Source organism: Gigantopelta aegis, chromosome 4, assembly GCF_016097555.1.
Source record: "Gigantopelta aegis isolate Gae_Host chromosome 4, Gae_host_genome, whole genome shotgun sequence".
Lineage (NCBI taxonomy): Eukaryota > Metazoa > Mollusca > Gastropoda > Neomphalida > Peltospiridae > Gigantopelta > Gigantopelta aegis.
The window spans coordinates 96,832,537-96,852,636 of NC_054702.1; the positions used below are offsets into that span (position 1 = coordinate 96,832,537).

Sequence of the window (20,100 nt, forward strand, 5' to 3'; positions counted from 1 at the left end):
ACAGCTTTGGTTGAATCTATAAAAGACAATATGGTTACATTTCGATTATATTCCCTGATTTTTTTAGTATAGAATGTCAGTTTTGGAAATAGCAAATTTTACTAGTTTTCTTCATAAATACAGTGTTGTGAGTTTTATAATGGGAACATTTTCTGCGAATCTGACAACTATTTCAAGTTTAGTTATATCAAAAACAATAAATATAATACTAGTCCATAATAAATAGATACTGTAGGCCTACTGTACAAATATGATATATAAATATTTTCTGTAATCATTTTATTAAAGGTCCTTTATGAGGAATACAGATGACTAATTAAACCAGTAATCGTAAGCAAGATCTACAATTGATTATATATTAAAACAGAAGTGCAAGCATCAGTTTATACGCACACACAAGTACATATGATTATGTTTAGTGAGACCAATTTAATGCTTTGCGTCCAGAGTTATCTCCCATTTTTACATGTCTACCGAAAACAACTTCGCGTTTCTACGTAAACAAGTACACGTGTTTTAAAATTTAATGAGTATAATGGTAATTTTGAATGGTGTTCGTTTGATATACCATGTCAGATGGACAGTTCACGTTCATCTCACGAGATGACGTCAGTAGTGTTTATAAGGCAGTTCAAGACTATTTGATTGAGAGAAGGTCATGGAAACGATTGCCCAGAGATTCGGACAGATTCAACCTGATGCTGGGTGAACGAAACCGACTGCCATATAGCAAATTAGGTCATTGTACCTTTTACCCACGAGCTTGTATATTTACACTTATTATTGTCACTGGGGTTGGGGCCCATGGGGTGGGTGAGAGAGAGAGAGAAGGGGGAGGGAGAGCCCCACCCCCATCGCCCGAGGGAAGGAGAGAGCTCCAGAGACAGAGAGGGGAAGAGAACCCAGGGGGAGATAGGGACAGAGAACACCGGGGTGTGGGGGAGATGGACAGAGAGCCTCAAAAAGGAGAGAGAGTGAGGCAACAGTGTGTATTGGGTTCATATCCTAGTGTGTTTTAACATCCCAGTGGGTACAATGAAAGAGAATATTTAGTAGAGGGGTTCACAATCTCTAGTTGGGAGGGTGGGCATAAGCCAGGTTTTTATCATTATTTATATATAATATGCAGGAGTCAATGCAGGAGTTTTATTTCACTTGCTGCTAGCTAAGTAAATGACACATTTTTACTAACCAAATCTCTTTGTCCACTCACCAATTTTACTTAATATATAATTTTATAAAATAAATATATGGCAATGACCCCAGTAAACTTCCTGTACATAATAGCATACCACTAACAAAATGGCTAAACAAATTCTGATGATCTAAGCCAGAGTTTGGAGAAGTAATATAGGAAGTAAATGTGATTTGTTTTGAAATCATGTTATACTTACTAAGATATTAATAACTGATGATGTCATAGGCATCTTCAACTTGTTTATGCTTACTAGGTCCAATATTATGTACTCACCAGTTGGCTACTACTTTTTAAGAAACAGTCGCCTGTGAATAATTTTAGTTACTCACAAATGTGAGTGTTTTACTCACCATGTAAAGCTGTGATATGACCCCCTAAAAAGTTTTCCCCCCCCCCCCCCCCCCCCCAACCCCTGGACCACCCCTGGACCACCTGATTTAATGAGATGTTACTGGATGAAAAATACAGGAATGATACCTGCAGGCTTTCTACCAGAAAATAATTTAAAGGTACATAATATAAAAACAAAACAAATTATAAGTGCCCCATACTATAGTTGCTTATGGGTGTGAAATGTTTTGAAATTTCTTACTATCATCTATCTAAAAATTATAAAAAAAATATATCCATTCATTTCTAAGATTTTAAAGGTATGTAATTTTATCACCCATACCTGCTGGCAGAAACCAGACGTGAGTATTTTGATATGTGTTTGATGTAAAGAGACCTACTGCTGATACTTAGAATCCTCCTATTAAAAAGTATGTTGATATTCCAGTCATGGGTCACTGGCAGGGTTTCTGCTAGAAAGAAATATTTGGGTAGATGCTAGGGAATTGAGTTTTTAGAATGTGGGTGTCAAAGGCATCTGCAGTCAATAGGGGGTCTAGGAAGGCCTCCCGCATAAAGAAAATAGAATTTAGGATCTCTCAGATGTGTTTTTCAGCCATCTCTGATACAAATTCCTTGGTCCCCATTGCTGTCATTCGTGCACATTGTAGTTGGTATAAAAAATAAAATTGTTCCACATATGATGAAAACATTTGGGAAAATATTTATGAGCATTATAAATAAAATTAAAAGTTGCAGTGAAATATATCCTGTTATTGTTAGGCTGTGGATTTGTTTCCATTGAATCGACACATTAATCATGCAGTCAAAAGGTCAAAACTAATTTTTAAAATCTGCAATAAAATTTGGGTATGGCAAAATAATATATTTTGGGATGGCATTTTACCATCTGGCAGAAATCCTGATTCAGGCACGGTGGAAGCAAGTAGACATTGGTGGGGTGACTGACTGAGATCGAGGGCGCAAAGTAAAATTTTTAAGATTATGATAGCCCCATTCCCATGGCTAGTGATATTCAGTGTTGGGCTAGTAAATAACTACTATTGCCATGCCCGACGGCTAGTGAAAAAAAAGTTGTCAAATGCTACATTTAAGTCTATTTTGTAAATAAGAATATCATGCCCCCACCCTCACCAATCTTAGTGTTTTTAAGTTCTATATTCCTCTTTAGGTGACATCTCTGATTATTGCTATTAGTAAAAGTGTATTAACATAAAGTAGGGCTAGTGAATTTGTAATAATGGCTAGTGAATTTGTAATAATGGCTAGTGAATTTGTAATCATGGCTAGTGAATTTGTAATAATGGCTAGTGAATTTGTGAAATCACTGATCCCATGGCTAGTAGATTTTATAAAAATTCTAGAAGCCCTGTCCCTAGTAAAATTTTGAAAACTAGATGTCCCAAAATGCAATTTCCTGCATTCTATAAGTAAAATTCATTACTGTCTTAAGATTTACTACCAATAACATTTTAAAATTCAGAATTATTGTTAACCCAGCACCCCCTGCTCCGTTGTGCCTGTGATTGGCCAATGGTTCCACTGCTGCCCACTCATGATGTGTTTTTTTACCTCAATCTGTGGCTGCTTAAAGGTTAACTTTACAATAAAATTATTAACTATGACTTATATGGTTTAAATCTATTTTACTATATACTTTATATTCCCAATAACAAGTAAAATGTGTTGTGCCTACTTTTGTTTTTGATGAAAGTACTGCAAAATGTCTTGCAAAATACCTAAATGTTCCACACTTGTGTCGAAAACAAGGGTGACATCAGTATTCATACATAATGTCATTCTTGATAAGGGGGTGGGATGTAGCCCAGTGGTAAAGCGTTCACTGGATGCATGGTCAGTCTTAAGATCGATCCCCGTCGGTGACCCATTGAGTTATTTCTCGTTCCAGCCAGTGCTCCACAACTGGTTTATCAACGGCCATGATATGTAGTATCCTGTCTGTGGGATGGTGCATATAAAAGATCTTTTGCTGCATTAGAAAAAATGTAGCGGGTTTTCTCTGATGATTACGAGTCAGAATGACCAATGTTTGACATCCAATAGCCAATGACTAATTAATCAATATACTCTAGTGGTGTCGTGAAACAAAACAAACAATTATTCTTGATAAAGTTTCACTATGTTACCACACTACTACAGTTGGGGAAAGTCAGACAAATTACATCACTATTTAAAAGAGTTAATATTTGGCTATAAATTAGCAAAACAAATTTTTGTCTGATTTTTATTATAAATTACAAAGTTAACCTTTAAACATAAATATAGCTCTGTACATGCCTTTAAACAGTTGATGACTAAATTTATTTTGATTATTCCTTTTAGGTCAGGTTAGAGGTCTTTCACAACTTGTGAACTACTACCGAGGTTCCTCAGTCATCTGTCGAAAAGTCTTAATGATTAAGTAAGTAACAGTTCATTATATTGTTGGTCTGTGCATCTATCGACAATTTGTGACAACAGTGAGTGTGATATATTGTTATTGGATCTTTTAGGTGTGATGAATAGTCTGTCATCTCATGGGTTTGTGACAACAGTGAGTGTGATATTTTGTTATTGGATCTTTTTGGTGTGATGAATAGTCTGTCATCTCATGGGTTTGTGACAACAGTGAGTGTGATATTTTGTTATTGGATCTTTTAGGTGTGATGAATAGTCTGTCATCTCATGGGTTTGTGACAACAGTGAGTGTGATATTTTGTTATTGGATCTTTTAGGTGTGATGAATAGTCTGTCATCTCATGGGTTTGTGACAACAGTGAGTGTGATATTTTGTTATTGGATCTTTTAGGTGTGATGAATAGTCTGTCATCTCATGGGTTTGTGACAACAGTGAGTGTGATATTTTGTTATTGGATCTTTTAGGTGTGATGAATAGTCTGTCATCTCATGGGTTTGTGACAACAGTGAGTGTGATATTTTGTTATTGGATCTTTTAGGTGTGATGAATAGTCTGTCATCTCATGGGTTTGTGACAACAGTGAGTGTGATATTTTGTTATTGGATCTTTTAGGTGTGATGAATAGTCTGTCATCTCATGGGTTTGTGACAACAGTGAGTGTGATATTTTGTTATTGGATCTTTTAGGTGTGATGAATAGTCTGTCATCTCATGGGTTTGTGACAACAGTGAGTGTGATATTTTGTTATTGGATCTTTTAGGTGTGATGAATAGTCTGTCATCTCATGGGTTTGTGACAACAGTGAGTGTGATATTTTGTTATTGGATCTTTTAGGTGTGATGAATAGTCTGTCATCTCATGGGTTTGTGACAACAGTGAGTGTGATATTTTGTTATTGGATCTTTTAGGTGTGATGAATAGTCTGTCATCTCATGGGTTTGTGACAACAGTGAGTGTGATATTTTGTTATTGGATCTTTTTGGTGTGATGAATAGTCTGTCATCTCATGGGTTTGTGACAACAGTGAGTGTGATATTTTGTTATTGGATCTTTTAGGTGTGATGAATAGTCTGTCATCTCATGGGTTTGTGACAACAGTGAGTGTGATATTTTGTTATTGGATCTTTTAGGTGTGATGAATAGTCTGTCATCTCATGGGTTTGTGACAACAGTGAGTGTGATATTTTGTTATTGGATCTTTTAGGTGTGATGAATAGTCTGTCATCTCATGGGTTTGTGACAACAGTGAGTGTGATATTTTGTTATTGGATCTTTTAGGTGTGATGAATAGTCTGTCATCTCATGGGTTTGTGACAACAGTGAGTGTGATATTTTGTTATTGGATCTTTTAGGTGTGATGAATAGTCTGTCATCTCATGGGTTTGTGACAACAGTGAGTGTGATATTTTGTTATTGGATCTTTTAGGTGTGATGAATAGTCTGTCATCTCATGGGTTTGTGACAACAGTGAGTGTGATATTTTGTTATTGGATCTTTTAGGTGTGATGAATAGTCTGTCATCTCATGGGTTTGTGACAACAGTGAGTGTGATATTTTGTTATTGGATCTTTTAGGTGTGATGAATAGTCTGTCATCTCATGGGTTTGTGACAACAGTGAGTGTGATATTTTGTTATTGGATCTTTTAGGTGTGATGAATAGTCTGTCATCTCATGGGTTTGTGACAACAGTGAGTGTGATATTTTGTTATTGGATCTTTTAGGTGTGATGAATAGTCTGTCATCTCATGGGTTTGTGACAACAGTGAGTGTGATATTTTGTTATTGGATCTTTTAGGTGTGATGAATAGTCTGTCATCTCATGGGTTTGTGACAACAGTGAGTGTGATATTTTGTTATTGGATCTTTTAGGTGTGATGAATAGTCTGTCATCTCATGGGTTTGTGACAACAGTGAGTGTGATATTTTGTTATTGGATCTTTTAGGTGTGATGAATAGTCTGTCATCTCATGGGTTTGTGACAACAGTGAGTGTGATATTTTGTTATTGGATCTTTTTGGTGTGATGAATAGTCTGTCATCTCATGGGTTTGTGACAACAGTGAGTGTGATATTTTGTTATTGGATCTTTTTGGTGTGATGAATAGTCTGTCATCTCATGGGTTTGTGACAACAGTGAGTGTGATATTTTGTTATTGGATCTTTTAGGTGTGATGAATAGTCTGTCATCTCATGGGTTTGTGACAACAGTGAGTGTGATATTTTGTTATTGGATCTTTTAGGTGTGATGAATAGTCTGTCATCTCATGGGTTTGTGACAACAGTGAGTGTGATATTTTGTTATTGGATCTTTTAGGTGTGATGAATAGTCTGTCATCTCATGGGTTTGTGACAACAGTGAGTGTGATATTTTGTTATTGGATCTTTTAGGTGTGATGAATAGTCTGTCATCTCATGGGTTTGTGACAACAGTGAGTGTGATATTTTGTTATTGGATCTTTTAGGTGTGATGAATAGTCTGTCATCTCATGGGTTTGTGACAACAGTGAGTGTGATATTTTGTTATTGGATCTTTTAGGTGTGATGAATAGTCTGTCATCTCATGGGTTTGTGACAACAGTGAGTGTGATATTTTGTTATTGGATCTTTTAGGTGTGATGAATAGTCTGTCATCTCATGGGTTTGTGACAACAGTGAGTGTGATATTTTGTTATTGGATCTTTTAGGTGTGATGAATAGTCTGTCATCTCATGGGTTTGTGACAACAGTGAGTGTGATATTTTGTTATTGGATCTTTTAGGTGTGATGAATAGTCTGTCATCTCATGGGTTTGTGACAACAGTGAGTGTGATATTTTGTTATTGGATCTTTTAGGTGTGATGAATAGTCTGTCATCTCATGGGTTTGTGACAACAGTGAGTGTGATATTTTGTTATTGGATCTTTTAGGTGTGATGAATAGTCTGTCATCTCATGGGTTTGTGACAACAGTGAGTGTGATATTTTGTTATTGGATCTTTTAGGTGTGATGAATAGTCTGTCATCTCATGGGTTTGTGACAACAGTGAGTGTGATATTTTGTTATTGGATCTTTTAGGTGTGATGAATAGTCTGTCATCTCATGGGTTTGTGACAACAGTGAGTGTGATATTTTGTTATTGGATCTTTTAGGTGTGATGAATAGTCTGTCATCTCATGGGTTTGTGACAACAGTGAGTGTGATATTTTGTTATTGGATCTTTTAGGTGTGATGAATAGTCTGTCATCTCATGGGTTTGTGACAACAGTGAGTGTGATATTTTGTTATTGGATCTATTTGGTGTGATGAATAGTCTGTCATCTCATGGGTTTGTGACAACAGTGAGTGTGATATTTTGTTATTGGATCTTTTAGGTGTGATGAATAGTCTGTCATCTCATGGGTTTGTGACAACAGTGAGTGTGATATTTTGTTATTGGATCTATTTGGTGTGATGAATAGTCTGTCATCTCATGGGTTTGTTTACAGTAGGGGGCAGGATGTAGCCCAGTAGTAAAACATTCGCTTGATGTGCAGTCGGTTTGGGATTGATTCCTGTCACTGGACCCATTAGGCTATTTCTTGTTCCTGCCATTGCACCATGACTGGTATATCAAAGGCCGTGGTATGTGCTATCCTGTCTGTGGGATGGTGCATATAAAAGAACCCTTGCTACTAATGGAAAAATGTGGCTTGTTTCCTCTCTTAAGACTATGTAACAATTACCAAATGTTTGACATTCAATAGCTGTGATTAATAAATCAGTGTGTTCTAGTGGTGTCGTTAAACAAAACAAACTTGTTCTTGTTTACAGTAATGTTAGAAAAAGTTAGATGATTAGTAAAGAAAAGATCTTGAAATGCATTGAAAAGTAATAAAAATGTATGCAATGTAATTGGACAAGTATTTGATTATAGCAGCATGAAACTTCGATGTTTTATTTTACTCATTGATAAGGCCATAAAAAGTACCTGAACCTTGTTTAATTGTAGAACTCTTAAGCAGTATTGCACCACATCAAATGTACCACTATTTGAATGGCTGCCTGTCTCCTACATCATCTACCCCAAGTCCCGTGAATGCCAGGTATCAACATCTATACCAGTGACGAGACCACCACAACTAGATGAGAGAAATGAACTGCTGGGAATAGACAAGAGTTTCAAGTCCTCAGGGAAAGATGTCATATGGATTTCTAAAATAACAGCTGGGTCAAAAGGTGTTTGTAATTAAAATTGTATGCCGTTAGTTGTTTACATATTTGTATTATTATCGTTATTCTTACTTGCAGTCACTTTATACCAGCCTCAGTAGCATACTGATTAAGTTGTTGGGTTTTAGGGTGGTAGGTTCTGGGATTTTTGAAACTGTACTGGTTCCAACTAAGTGTGTGCCCAGCATAGTGGGAATGTGTAAAGTAATAACACTGACTTTTCTCTCCAAGATAAGATAGTTGGGGTGTGTACAGCATGGGTACTCCATAATTGAATATTTATAAGTACTAAAATAATTTGAAACAAATACATTTTATTATTATTAACTGATGAGGTACAATATAAATATTGTTGAATATGGCCATCAAAAAAAAAATTAAAATGGGGGTGGGGTAAAATTGTTTTTAATTTGACATTTTCAGGACATTGGAAATACTATACACTAAACATTATATATGTTTAAAGGTCACAATTTTTATTTTTTTTAAACAGTGATGAAAACAGAATTAAAACATGTACTATTAACTGCATGTGCCTGATAAATATATTTTACAGGCATTCTATATTCTGTTTTAAATAACTTGTTTTAGGAGAGGTAATCACCATATCACGTGATGTAGAGACCAGGGGTGGGGAAAAGCCCTTTTCTCCCGGTCTGGGACCGATTCTCGATCTCCGAGACCGAAATTATTTTTTAAAAACGTTTGTTTGCCGGTCCCACTTTTGTCATTCTTGTCGGTCCGAAGCACCTGTCCATTTCTATTATTGGAACAAATCCTTATCCGTCAAGTGGACAGGCCTGCCCAGACATCGGTATCTCATGCATGATTTAAAATAATAAATAAATAGTGGTTAATATGGCTAGTGGCAAGACGTCTGTGATTTTGAAGTCTGCCTAAGTATATATCGTCAGTCACTAAAGTCGGACCTACACTGGCTACAGTAGTGTCAATCCACAGCCACTAGGCTAGACATTCATTTTGTCAAAGTTGCTGAGCCGGTCAAGAGATTAAACAGACGTTAACAATAACACCATTCTTGGTGAGAGAGCCATCAAGGTATTACACTCCAATTAAAACAAAGGACCCAGAGTTTGCAACTGGTTACAATCAACACCTGTCAACACCTATGTACGGAGCTTTGTTGGGTCGAGTGTCCCAGTCCGAAGCAAGAGACTTAAATTGTGCAATACAAACTACTTGAAATAGCATAAAATATACTGAAATAATCTATAAATGTATTTATTGTTGACTGTTCAATGTAGTCTATCCAATAATTATAAAGGATTTTAGAATTAACAAAAGGTTTCCACTTTTTTGTTAACAAGTGGGAGTAAGCAGAACAGCTACATATACTGGTTATCTCAAGAGGTCAAATTTCGTCCATTCAGTGATGACGTTATTAATCTCTTTGTCTAAACATGTGCTAGCTCAGGCTGTCAAACGCTTCAACGGTGCGATCTTTTATTAATTTTCGGGACACTACTGAATATTCGTACTTTTTAAACATATATGGGATTTAAATTCATAGCTTTTATTCCTTTTTTATATTATTTATTCCATTATGTAAAATATATACAATTTGTGGGGTTTTTTTTTATTCCTTTCATTTTTACACCCCCTGTTTTCACAATTTTTTTTTTTTTTACATGATGACATCAAGCGGGACCGATTGACAATTTTATTTTTCCCCACCCCTGGTAGAGACATATTTTTCAAATATGTATAGTATTTCCTTTAAAAGTATTAAAAATGTTGTTAATTTTGTTAGTCAAAGACTAAATGGTCTAGCCATTTTGTAAACAATTAGCAGTTGGCTAATTTGAAAATGGACAGGTGAACCTTGTGTATTTAATTTTAAATATGTCTAACATTGTTTTAGGAGAGGGAATCAACATATCACGTGATGTGGATGAGCTTCTAAATGAGATTGACAGTCAGAAAAGTGCGTATGTGATCCAGCAGTACATTGATCCTCCGCTATTACTGGAAGGAGGTCGGAAGTTTGATATCAGGTATTCGCAGATTTAAACATGTTTATGAGACAAATTTTCCGTGCCTTAACTCAGTCACTAACTTACATTGTTATTTCATATTTCGTAATCTTTGTGTTGTATGATTATTTTAGTGTAATGTTTAATTGTATAGAAGTAAAAGTATTGTTTTATATTCCATTGTATAGCAATAAAGTGTTACATAATTCATAGGTTATTGAATTATGTGTCAATCATGTTTTATAAGCTAAAAAATATTGTATTGGATTTTATTTACCCGATAGCCTTGTATTTTATTCTATTATTTTATTTTTATTATTTAAATATGTTTTTTTGTTGTACATGTTTTTAATCACATATTGTACATTAATAATAATAATAATAAAAAGTATTTAAGTCTTTAAAGTACAGTGTATTATATTTTGCTAGATGTTGGGTACTACTTGATGCAGAATATTCTATCTATCTGTACCGAGAAGGTGTTCTTCGTACCGCGTCAGAATTATACTCCCTTGATCACCTTGGTGATGTCACAGCCCACCTGACCAATCACAATCTCCAAGAAGAGAGGTCGCCAAATTTTGGAAAATACGAAGACGGAAATGAAATGTTTTATGATCAATTTGACAGGTCTAGCTTGTTCAACATTGTCCCATTCTTTCTTTCTTTGACTGTCGCAGGTGACTGATTCACGGGGCATATACAATTAAGTAAAATACCATTCTTGGTGGATGTTGTGGGTTTTTACTACTCGTGACTAGAAATCTCAGAATATACCTACCACTGATTTTTACAGTACACTTTAATTCAGTAGAATAGATTATTATATCATTTAAAAACATTAAATATTTTGTTATCTTTTGTGAAAAATAAAACAACGCCCAATAAAATCCACAAAAACCAAACAGTATAGCATTCTAAGATTAGTAACAGTAACAAATTAAGAATTAAGTATATAATTTATGAATGTGCATACATTAAGAATCATAGGTAACATTCAAAGAATGAATCTTAATTTAGTTTACTGAATACTATTAAAAATTTCTTTTCAAATGTATCTTAATTAAATTGTGTTATATTTTATATCCATATGATCATAATTTGTTTTGGAGAATTTGTTTCAAGTAACTAGTATGCAGATTGTTTTATTTTTTAAATGCAGTAGAATCTCGTTGGCTCGACCTTGGAAGGGTCGAAAACACCGCAACGCTCGAACTAAAAACGAAGTCCCGAGTTTTTTGTTCGGTAAACCCTTATATTAACTGCTGCAGGGTCGAACACGTCCAGGGTCGACTATAAGCCTTCGCTCGAACTAAATTGTCGGTCCCATCTATGTTAATAGCTATATTTCCCTCAAACTGGTGATCCATCAAATATCAAATTATATGGTAAACCACCAAACAGGACTAACAGTTGCTGAGCTCGTGCAGTTGGTTGTTATAACCTTCGGATTAATTATTTAGGCGGAACAAACTATAGAAAGAAAAAAAGAAAAAATTATTTAACGACGCAGACGAATCAAGGAATCGCAACACTAACCATACAATTCTTTTGTCCCCACACTTGTCATGTTGGTTGTTAAGCGGCTATCAGTAATGATCTTTTAAGTACAGTTAGTGTTACTGCAACTGTTAGATGAACCGTGATACCAATCAAACAATTAGTGCACAAACAGGCCTCAGCATAAAGCGTTACTTTGAAAACGACTACATTTCTGGAAAGTGGACAGTGCTGAGTTTTTTATTGTTGAAAATTCAAATTGTTTAGTAATAAATTCATGTAAATACAGATTAAGAATTTGCCATTTATTTATTTGATTTCAGTGCATTTACATGTATTACACAATTTGTATCTACCGTAATTCAACTTTGTAACTGATATTATGGAAATGTCCGATGTTGACCGAATGGTTCGGTCAAACTACACAATGGGTCGAACACTTTCTCGAGCACCGACGGTTCGAGCCAATGGGATTCAACTGTACTTTACAATAAGATTTAGTGAATATTCTTGTCCATTAATGATTTAATAATATGTTGAGTCTTTTATTTAATGAATAATTTTTAGTTCATTCAAATAATTTGGTCAGTATATTCCAATCCAATCAAGAAATATAATTATTATTAGAACAATATATATATAAATTCTCATTTCATTTGTCTTTTAGTAATACAGGTATGTTTCAGTCAATCAAGAGATGTAGTGTTTATTTTTCACAACAATGAAGTAATTTAAGGGATATTTTTGAGTCCAGTCATTATTTATAGACTGTTTTAATTCAGGTACCTACAAGACAAATATAACATCACCATGGAGACAACACTTCTTCCACAAATAAAACAAGTCATCAAATCATGTCTTGGAATAATAAAAGAGGTAACTGTAAACTCCATACTGGTATGATTTTTAGATCAAAGTACAAACAAAAAGCTCACACACAAACTTATTTTGGTGAATTAAGTATGAAAACATGTTTTGAAGATTATGAATTGTAACAACTGTATTAATTAAATTGTTTGATTTAAGAGAGATTTTTAAAATACAGTACAAGATTATTACTGAAATTCTTTTCACTATTCCATTAGTTTGTAAGACTGTGAAGTCATTGACCCATGAATGTTTATAACTACTGCAATATTTTAATTTAATAAAACGTTATATGTTGTTGTTGCAATTGCAATAATTAATTTTGTCCTATACATATTTGAAATTAATACCAGTAAACAGTAAAATTTGGTTTGTAGAAGAAGAAGAAGGAAATGCTTTATTTAACGACGCACTCAACACATTTTATTTTCAGTTATATGGCGTCAGACATATGGTTAATGACCACATAGATATTGAAAGAGGAAACCTGCTGTCGCTATTTCATGGGCTACTCTTTTTCGATTAGCATCAAGGGATCTTTTATATGCACCATCCCATAGACAGGATAGCACATACCATGGCCTTTGATATACCAGTTGTGGTGCACTGGCTGGAACGAGAAATAGCCCAATGACCGCACATCAAGCGAGCACTTTACCACAGGACTACGTCCTGCCCCCTTGTAGAAACACAAAAAGTAAGTTAAAAATGATAACACTGTTAAATATTAAATGTATATTGGTTGATTTTTTGTTTACAGCAAATTAATACCGATGGTTTAGACTACAAGTGTTTTCAACTGTTTGGATTTGATTTTATGGTTGACGAAAACTTCAAAGTCTGGTTATTGGAGATCAATGGTGGACCAGCTTGTGCACAGTATGTTGTTACATTTGTCATTGTTGATGTTCAGAAGTATTAATGTCATGGTTACTGGTCTTTTCAGCACCTTTTTACCGTACACTCTGTTCAATAACTGTTATCAAATGATAGTAAATTTAATTTAGTATTAAAGCCGCACACCCTAGTTCCATCCAGCAAAAATAAATTATAATTTGGTTAATCTACAAACCTGTAACACACTTAGATCACGTTTTTATCAAATGGAGTGAAAAAGCAGGTTTTATATCGATAAATACCATGGGAATCCCCATGTCCCAATTGCTTGAAATAATTTTGAAAGTTAGTATTCTGATGTCACCGGTAGATGTCGCTCGAAGCACAATGCCTACGTCACGACAAATTTCACAGACTTGGGGTGCGTTTCTTTCACCTCTCCTGGACATGTTCCAACTGTTCTGTCCTGGTTGTATCCCCTCTCCAGATATCGTAAGACTTAGCAACATTATTGGTTTTAAGGGTTTGTAACGTTTTGTATTGAGACACTTACTTGTCTGAACTTTATTGTTACTGAAAATGTTCACAAACTGTGAAGAAAAATCTCACAAATGAACAACAACAAATCGGATGTTGATTGCGCGAACCGTGCACGAGAAAACAAACCAAACCAAAATGATAACGGTCACGTGGTATATCAACGTCTGTGACATTGAAATGGAAATATCCCCTCTAAAAATAGATTGGACCTTGTCTGCTCAACGTTTTTTTCTCAAACGTGCATGCGTTTTTAAGAAATACGAAAAATGTATTTTGTGGTATTACAAACACCAGGATTACCAGGATTACCAAAAAACACTTCAGGTGAATGGAAATGTATATTCTAAATAATAAACGGTAAGTAAAATGCAATTTTATTTGTGAAAAAATGGGTTTAATAGCGAAAAATAACGCCGTAATGGTTAACAACTAGCCGTAACTAGGGTGTGTCCCTTTAACTGCTGGTCATTAAATTTATTAACACAGAGATGGAAATGACTGGATAAAACAAATCTGGAAAAGTTTGTAAGATTTTGACAAGTAGGTGGTGTATTGTAAGGTTTTTCTCAACCAACAAAGACGGGCAGTTTTGGGGTAGCACTAAAATCTTAAATTCTTTAAATAATCGAAGGTGAGGTTTTTTTCATCTCTGATTAACATTGCTACGAAGAATCCATAGTAAAGAAACCTGCTACCTCTGCAAGTTTAATTTTAAGGGAGAAAGTATCTGTTATGTTGTGGTGCATGACAACATTGTTTCATCTCAAATTATGTTAAAGGTCATTTTCACAGGCAGGGCAGCCATCTTGTCATATTTGATACATCACTGGCATCGAAGTTTAGTGGTAGATAGCTATCTTAAGATGTGATGCTTAAAGGATTGGGGTCCATGCTAATAAAACTTTAAATGTTATACACATATACAATTTGTATGGCGTTGCCATGGAATTGAAGTCCGAGTCTGTTAAAGTCTTGAGACTAGACTTTAAACATTTATAAGCACAAGGATGCATCTCTTTAATGGATCTGTTTGAAAAAAAACCCACCTCACAACTGGTAAATCAAAGGTTGTGGTATGTGTTGTCCTGTCTATGGAATAGGTCCATTGCTACTGTTTGGTAAGAGTAGCTTATGTGGGTTTTTTAATGCAAAATTTAGACTAGTTGTCACAGTAATCATGTCAGATCGAAAACTGTAGATTATACAAACATTCCTTTCCTTTTATGTGGGTTTTTTAATGCACAATTTAGACTAGTTGTCACAGTAATCATGTCAGATCGAAAACTGTAGATTATACAAACATTCCTTTCCTTTTATATACTAGCTTTACAGTTGTAGTACAGACAACTAGCAAAGTGTTGTTCTTTACTGAGAATATCCCTGATAAAAATACTGGCTATTCCTTGATCTTTAACTCAATATATGTATTGTCAGAAAATCTGCTTATCTATGAATATTGTACTCTAACTGCTACTTTATCCTAACATTTATAAGTTAAGTTTTATTTTCAGACGACTTCTCCCAGATCTAGTGAGGTGCCTGGTGAAGACCGCAGTAGATCCAATATTTCCAACTGATCCTTCAGAACAAGACGAAGACAACTTGTTTGAAAAAATATGAAATTGTTTTGATAGTTTCATACTTTTCTGAAATGTTGACACCAAATGTAAATGCAGAAAGATAAGCTTAGTGCAGGCCTGCCACCAGCAGTAGTTTGTATGCACATGAAAGGAATATTAAATTTGGTGGAGGCGGGGGAATTTACTGTGTATTTGTGGGTATAGTTGGTGGCAGGCCTTAGTTGCCCAAGTACAATCCATAAAATAATGAATGCAGTGTTAACATTGGTGCAGTAACACAAATACATTCAACTGTAAGGAAAAGCAATCCTGGAATATTCAGAATAATGTCATATGTTGCCATGTTCAGTAGATCCAGTGTCCTGAGTTGGCATGGTTATTACTCCAACTACCATGAGCTGTTGTCTAGACCAACCACCGTGAGCTGTTGTCTAGACCAACCAACGTGAACGTGTTCATATACCAGCCTTCATGTGTTGTCATGTTCACAAGACAAAAATATCTTGTATTTCCTTATTCACTAGATCATCACATCAGGTATTGCCATGTTCACTAGATGTATAGCGATGTTTACATGACAAAAATACCTTGTATTTCCTTATTCACTAGATCATCACATCAGGTATTGCCATGTTCACTAGATGTATAGCGATATTTACATGACAAAAATGATATGTATTGCACCATGTTCATTAGATGAACATATATTGCAATGTTCACAAGATGAAAACATCATGTACTCCAGGTTCAGTAGATCTATACACATCATGTATTGCTATGTTCACTAAACAAAAACTTTATTTCTAGTTCAGTCAACCAGTAGAAAGGTGCTAGAAAGCTGTGCTAGTAAAAACGTGTTCTCGTCATTTAGGAGATAGGCGGCCGTTGCTACTTGTTCATTACGTCATTCCACAATCAGTGGTAGTACTTGACGTCATGTAATATGTAACGCTGCATGCGTTCCTTTCAGTGACGTGAAGGAGTGATGTCACAGTACAAACAAAATGCAGTGAATTTTATAATTATACTAAAATTATAACAATCATTAACTGGAAAATATTTCTGGCACTCGTCCTTTTGTAGATGTTTTTTTTGACACTAGAAAAAACCAATCCTTGGAGCTCGCTAAAGCTTTCTCCAAGGATTGATTTTCTTGAGACTCGTGTCAGAAAAACCATCTACTAAAGGACTTGTGCCAGAAACTATTAGTATTGCCATGTTCAGTAGATGGACATGTATTGCCGTCACGTGACGACACACAATTGTTCTAGATGTAGATTATTTTTCAAGAATCAACACCTGTGAAATAATGCAATTTCAACTTTTTATGCATTCAGGTCAGGGATGCGAACCGATTACTGACAGAACTTATTTGTTGTAAACTTTAGCCCAGGAGACCAAACATCTGCATCATCAAATAAATATGTAATTTAATCCTAATAAACCCGACACTAGTGACAGTAATGTATTCTGGCGGAACATGGCCAAGATGGTTGAAAACTAAATTGGAAATCAGGTTACACATTTAGCACGTGCTTAATGCCATTCATCCACTACTGAGGATTTTCTAACCGAATCGTTCAGGTTAGGTCTAAAAGGATTCTTTGGTTTTGGGTTATTACTTTTGAAATATTCTTTGCCATTTAAACCTATATTTTCATTAAAAAAGATAAAATTGTAGTTAATTTTTGCAGTCATGTAATTTGTTTTAATGAATAACAGATCAAGTTGGAGAATGCACTTGGAGGTGTAGATTCATTATTTTTCACAAATCTACACCCCCTCGTACACTCTCCATTACAGAAGTCTGTGTAGTGGTCTTACACTTTCCCATAGTTGTTAAAACTAGCTCTGGGTGAGAGTCTGTTCCGGGCTGTGAACCCAGTACCTACCAGCCTTATATCCAATGGCTTAACCACGACACCATTGAGGCCGGTGATACCGACAAATACTCCACTGCTCTTTAAATTATAGTATGAACAGAAACAAACATGACTGTCAGCTTTGGATGATTTAATGACTTTTTTCATAGCATACAATTATGCAGCATAAAAATAAAATACATTCTTTTGTACAACAGTTTTTTCTTAACATAAAATAAAAACAAACAACACACTCGATTCAGTTTAAATATTAATGACATCACGTGAATCACATCATTTTCTATACCCACACAACTAACCTTGTACTAAAATTATTTATGTTCCTGCAATAGTCCTTCAGTGATATGACACAAGCAGTAGAAATATGTGATCTGCATCAAAATGTTATACAATGTGCTGCCCATTTTATTTGGAAACTGTTACAAAAGTAATAAAAGAATTTCTAAATTAAGTCAAGACATGTTATATTGTTTCAGTGTAGTTAATATATTGTGTGTATGTCAGGTTTGACTATTACATACATAGATGTTAATGCACTGGTGCAGGGGATAATTAATTCTTTCTGGACTCACAAATTGTCTCATGCTGTTGGTAAAACTCGAACCAACGAATCACCTGCACCTTGTCATGATACGCTCTGTTATTCTTTAAAAAAAAAAACCTCTTTCAATGAACCATATGCTTACAAGCTATGCAATTGATCCCACTTGCGTGATTAAACAGTGGGTAAACCTGGCACTGGCTGGTATGTTTTGATGTATAAATATTTGTATATTGTATGTATGTCGGGTTTGACTATTACATACATGTGTATTAACACACTGGCAATGAGGATAATTAAAATCGTTCTGGCCAAACAAATCATTGTTTCAGTGTTGTCGATCAAGTTTGTAAAGCCAAAACAGAAGGAAAAAACTCAAGTTTGTTTTAATCATATGTAGCAGTGATACATAATACTTGATAGTACTGTCCAAAATAAACAACAGTATTTGTTGTTAATACAAGAGATATAAAAACAAATAGTTAAATGGAAGCTGAACCAAATCAATTTATTACATTAATATTTCCTGTTTACATTATTGATAAAGTTCAATAATTAAACCAAGATGACTAGAATGAAGTCATTTAATAAAAGGTAGAGATAGTTCTTTATTCTTCTACAACACACAGGAATGGATGTCTGAATATTGAGCAATAACTTGTGAAAAAATCAAACAAGTCCTGTGCAAAAGAGTAGATATTTCACCAAATTATGTAAGATAAACGTCTTCTCACTTCCCATTCATTATGTAGTAATATTAATGAACTATGTTTTAACAAAAACATTTATCATTTGCATAAATTAAAACATACACACACACTTCAGTTAATATATATGAAGGGTCCACGAGAATAACCTGTAATGTCACATTTTTGGTATGGTTATATTTTTAATTTTTTAATTTTAAAGTTTACAACTCCACAATTGTGGAATATTTAAACCTAAGAAAGCATAATTTACCAATGTTTAATGGCCTATCATAATTATAGGTTTTGAATTTAAAGTCATTGTGAACTTGACATAAATGACTGTTGTAATACTATCTGTTTGGATATCATAGGTTATTTCCTTGGAACCTTCATATCATTCAAATGAGTCTTAAGATTCTAACAGCATTTGCTAAGTCTCTTACAGCTCTTTAGACTTATTACACGAACAACAAACAAAACAATGGACGGAAGACATAAAATTTACAACTGCCAGGTCTGCAGTATTGAAGCAATGGAATCGAATACTTTTTCACATACTAGTGCACTTAAAACACAAGACCCACAGTTCCTGTTGATCTCTTCTTTTGTACCTATTGTACATGGAATCTGATGTTCCAACTCGTTGATGAATATTAACACGTGGTTCATTCAGACAGCCATAACCTATCTTCCAAAGTAAAATGTCACTTGATGTGTAGTTTTCACATCGGTCTATGCAGTATCAACAATTTCTTTTAAAAATGGAATTTTTAATTAAAATCACCATAGAACAAAGAGTTTTAAATGGAATCTTGTAACGCCACTGGTACAGTGTGTGAAATGAAACTGAAGAAATGATAACAATAACAGTTTGAACTACTGTGATACACAACAGCACAATAACAGGAGTAGCAGAATCATCTGTTTACTGAAACAAGCCACCAGCACGTTCGTTGACATCAGAACTGTGATTTAAAACATGATGATAACACTGATAAACTAAAGTTTGTTGACTCTCCTTTCTTTCTGAACTTGAGTCATTAACGGTTAACAAACTGGTAAATATTCTTTTTAACCAACAACTGTCAATCTCTCACTTCACAAAAGCATCTTGAGGAATTTTTCCTTGGGACTACAAGAGAAAACAAAATATTTTTTAATTAAAAAAAACATAGGTCTTTTTAATATTAAACATAAGAATATATATGCTATGGAAAATACAGTTATTCATTTTTATAGTCCATTGTTGAATGTCCGAGATTGAGAAATTTAGTATGATCAATACCTAATGTGATTCAAATTGCCTATATCACAACAAAACTCAAAATGACATCACAAAAAAATCGCCACATTTTTCTTGTGCTGTTTACTGGTATCAATGAGCATTATGCAGTTCAAAATTAATTATGATGGCCCAAGTTTTATTATTATGTGTTATTTTTACATCCTTGGTATGAACAGAGAAATTTAGTATCATTGTACATGTACAAGTGGTACATACATTTAAAAAAAA

General features: G+C 34.5%; 2 protein-coding genes across 2 annotated transcripts in view; one reads left to right on the forward strand and one right to left on the reverse strand.

Moving 5' to 3' along the window:
- The first annotated feature begins 479 nt into the window (after nucleotides 1-479).
- Nucleotides 480-18,124, forward strand: LOC121371504 (tubulin--tyrosine ligase-like). The gene is made up of 8 exons (XM_041497441.1): nucleotides 480-738; nucleotides 3,893-3,971; nucleotides 7,936-8,162; nucleotides 10,039-10,171; nucleotides 10,580-10,780; nucleotides 12,433-12,526; nucleotides 13,278-13,396; nucleotides 15,406-18,124. Exons 1-8 carry the CDS (start codon nucleotides 570-572, stop codon nucleotides 15,512-15,514), a joined length of 1,131 nt encoding a protein of 376 aa, XP_041353375.1. The 5' UTR covers nucleotides 480-569; the 3' UTR covers nucleotides 15,515-18,124.
- The window catches only part of LOC121371499 (nuclear RNA export factor 1-like), a 43,526-nt gene continuing 40,898 nt past the window's right edge, over nucleotides 17,473-20,100 (reverse strand). Inside the window, exon 24 of the mRNA XM_041497431.1 lies at nucleotides 17,473-19,719. Coding sequence (XP_041353365.1) covers nucleotides 19,681-19,719 — 39 coding nt within the window. The 3' untranslated portion in view covers nucleotides 17,473-19,680. The remainder of the gene's footprint in view (nucleotides 19,720-20,100) is intronic.

Bases quoted from the DNA above. Each gene is read 5' to 3' on its own strand.
- LOC121371504 (XM_041497441.1), top strand. From the start codon at position 570: ATGTCAGATGGACAGTTCACGTTCATCTCACGAGATGACGTCAGTAGT. The intron at 8,163-10,038 runs GTGTTTGTAATT...ACATTGTTTTAG, and splicing joins AATAACAGCTGGGTCAAAAG to GAGAGGGAATCAACATATCA. The intron at 10,172-10,579 runs GTATTCGCAGAT...ATATTTTGCTAG, and splicing joins GGTCGGAAGTTTGATATCAG to ATGTTGGGTACTACTTGATG.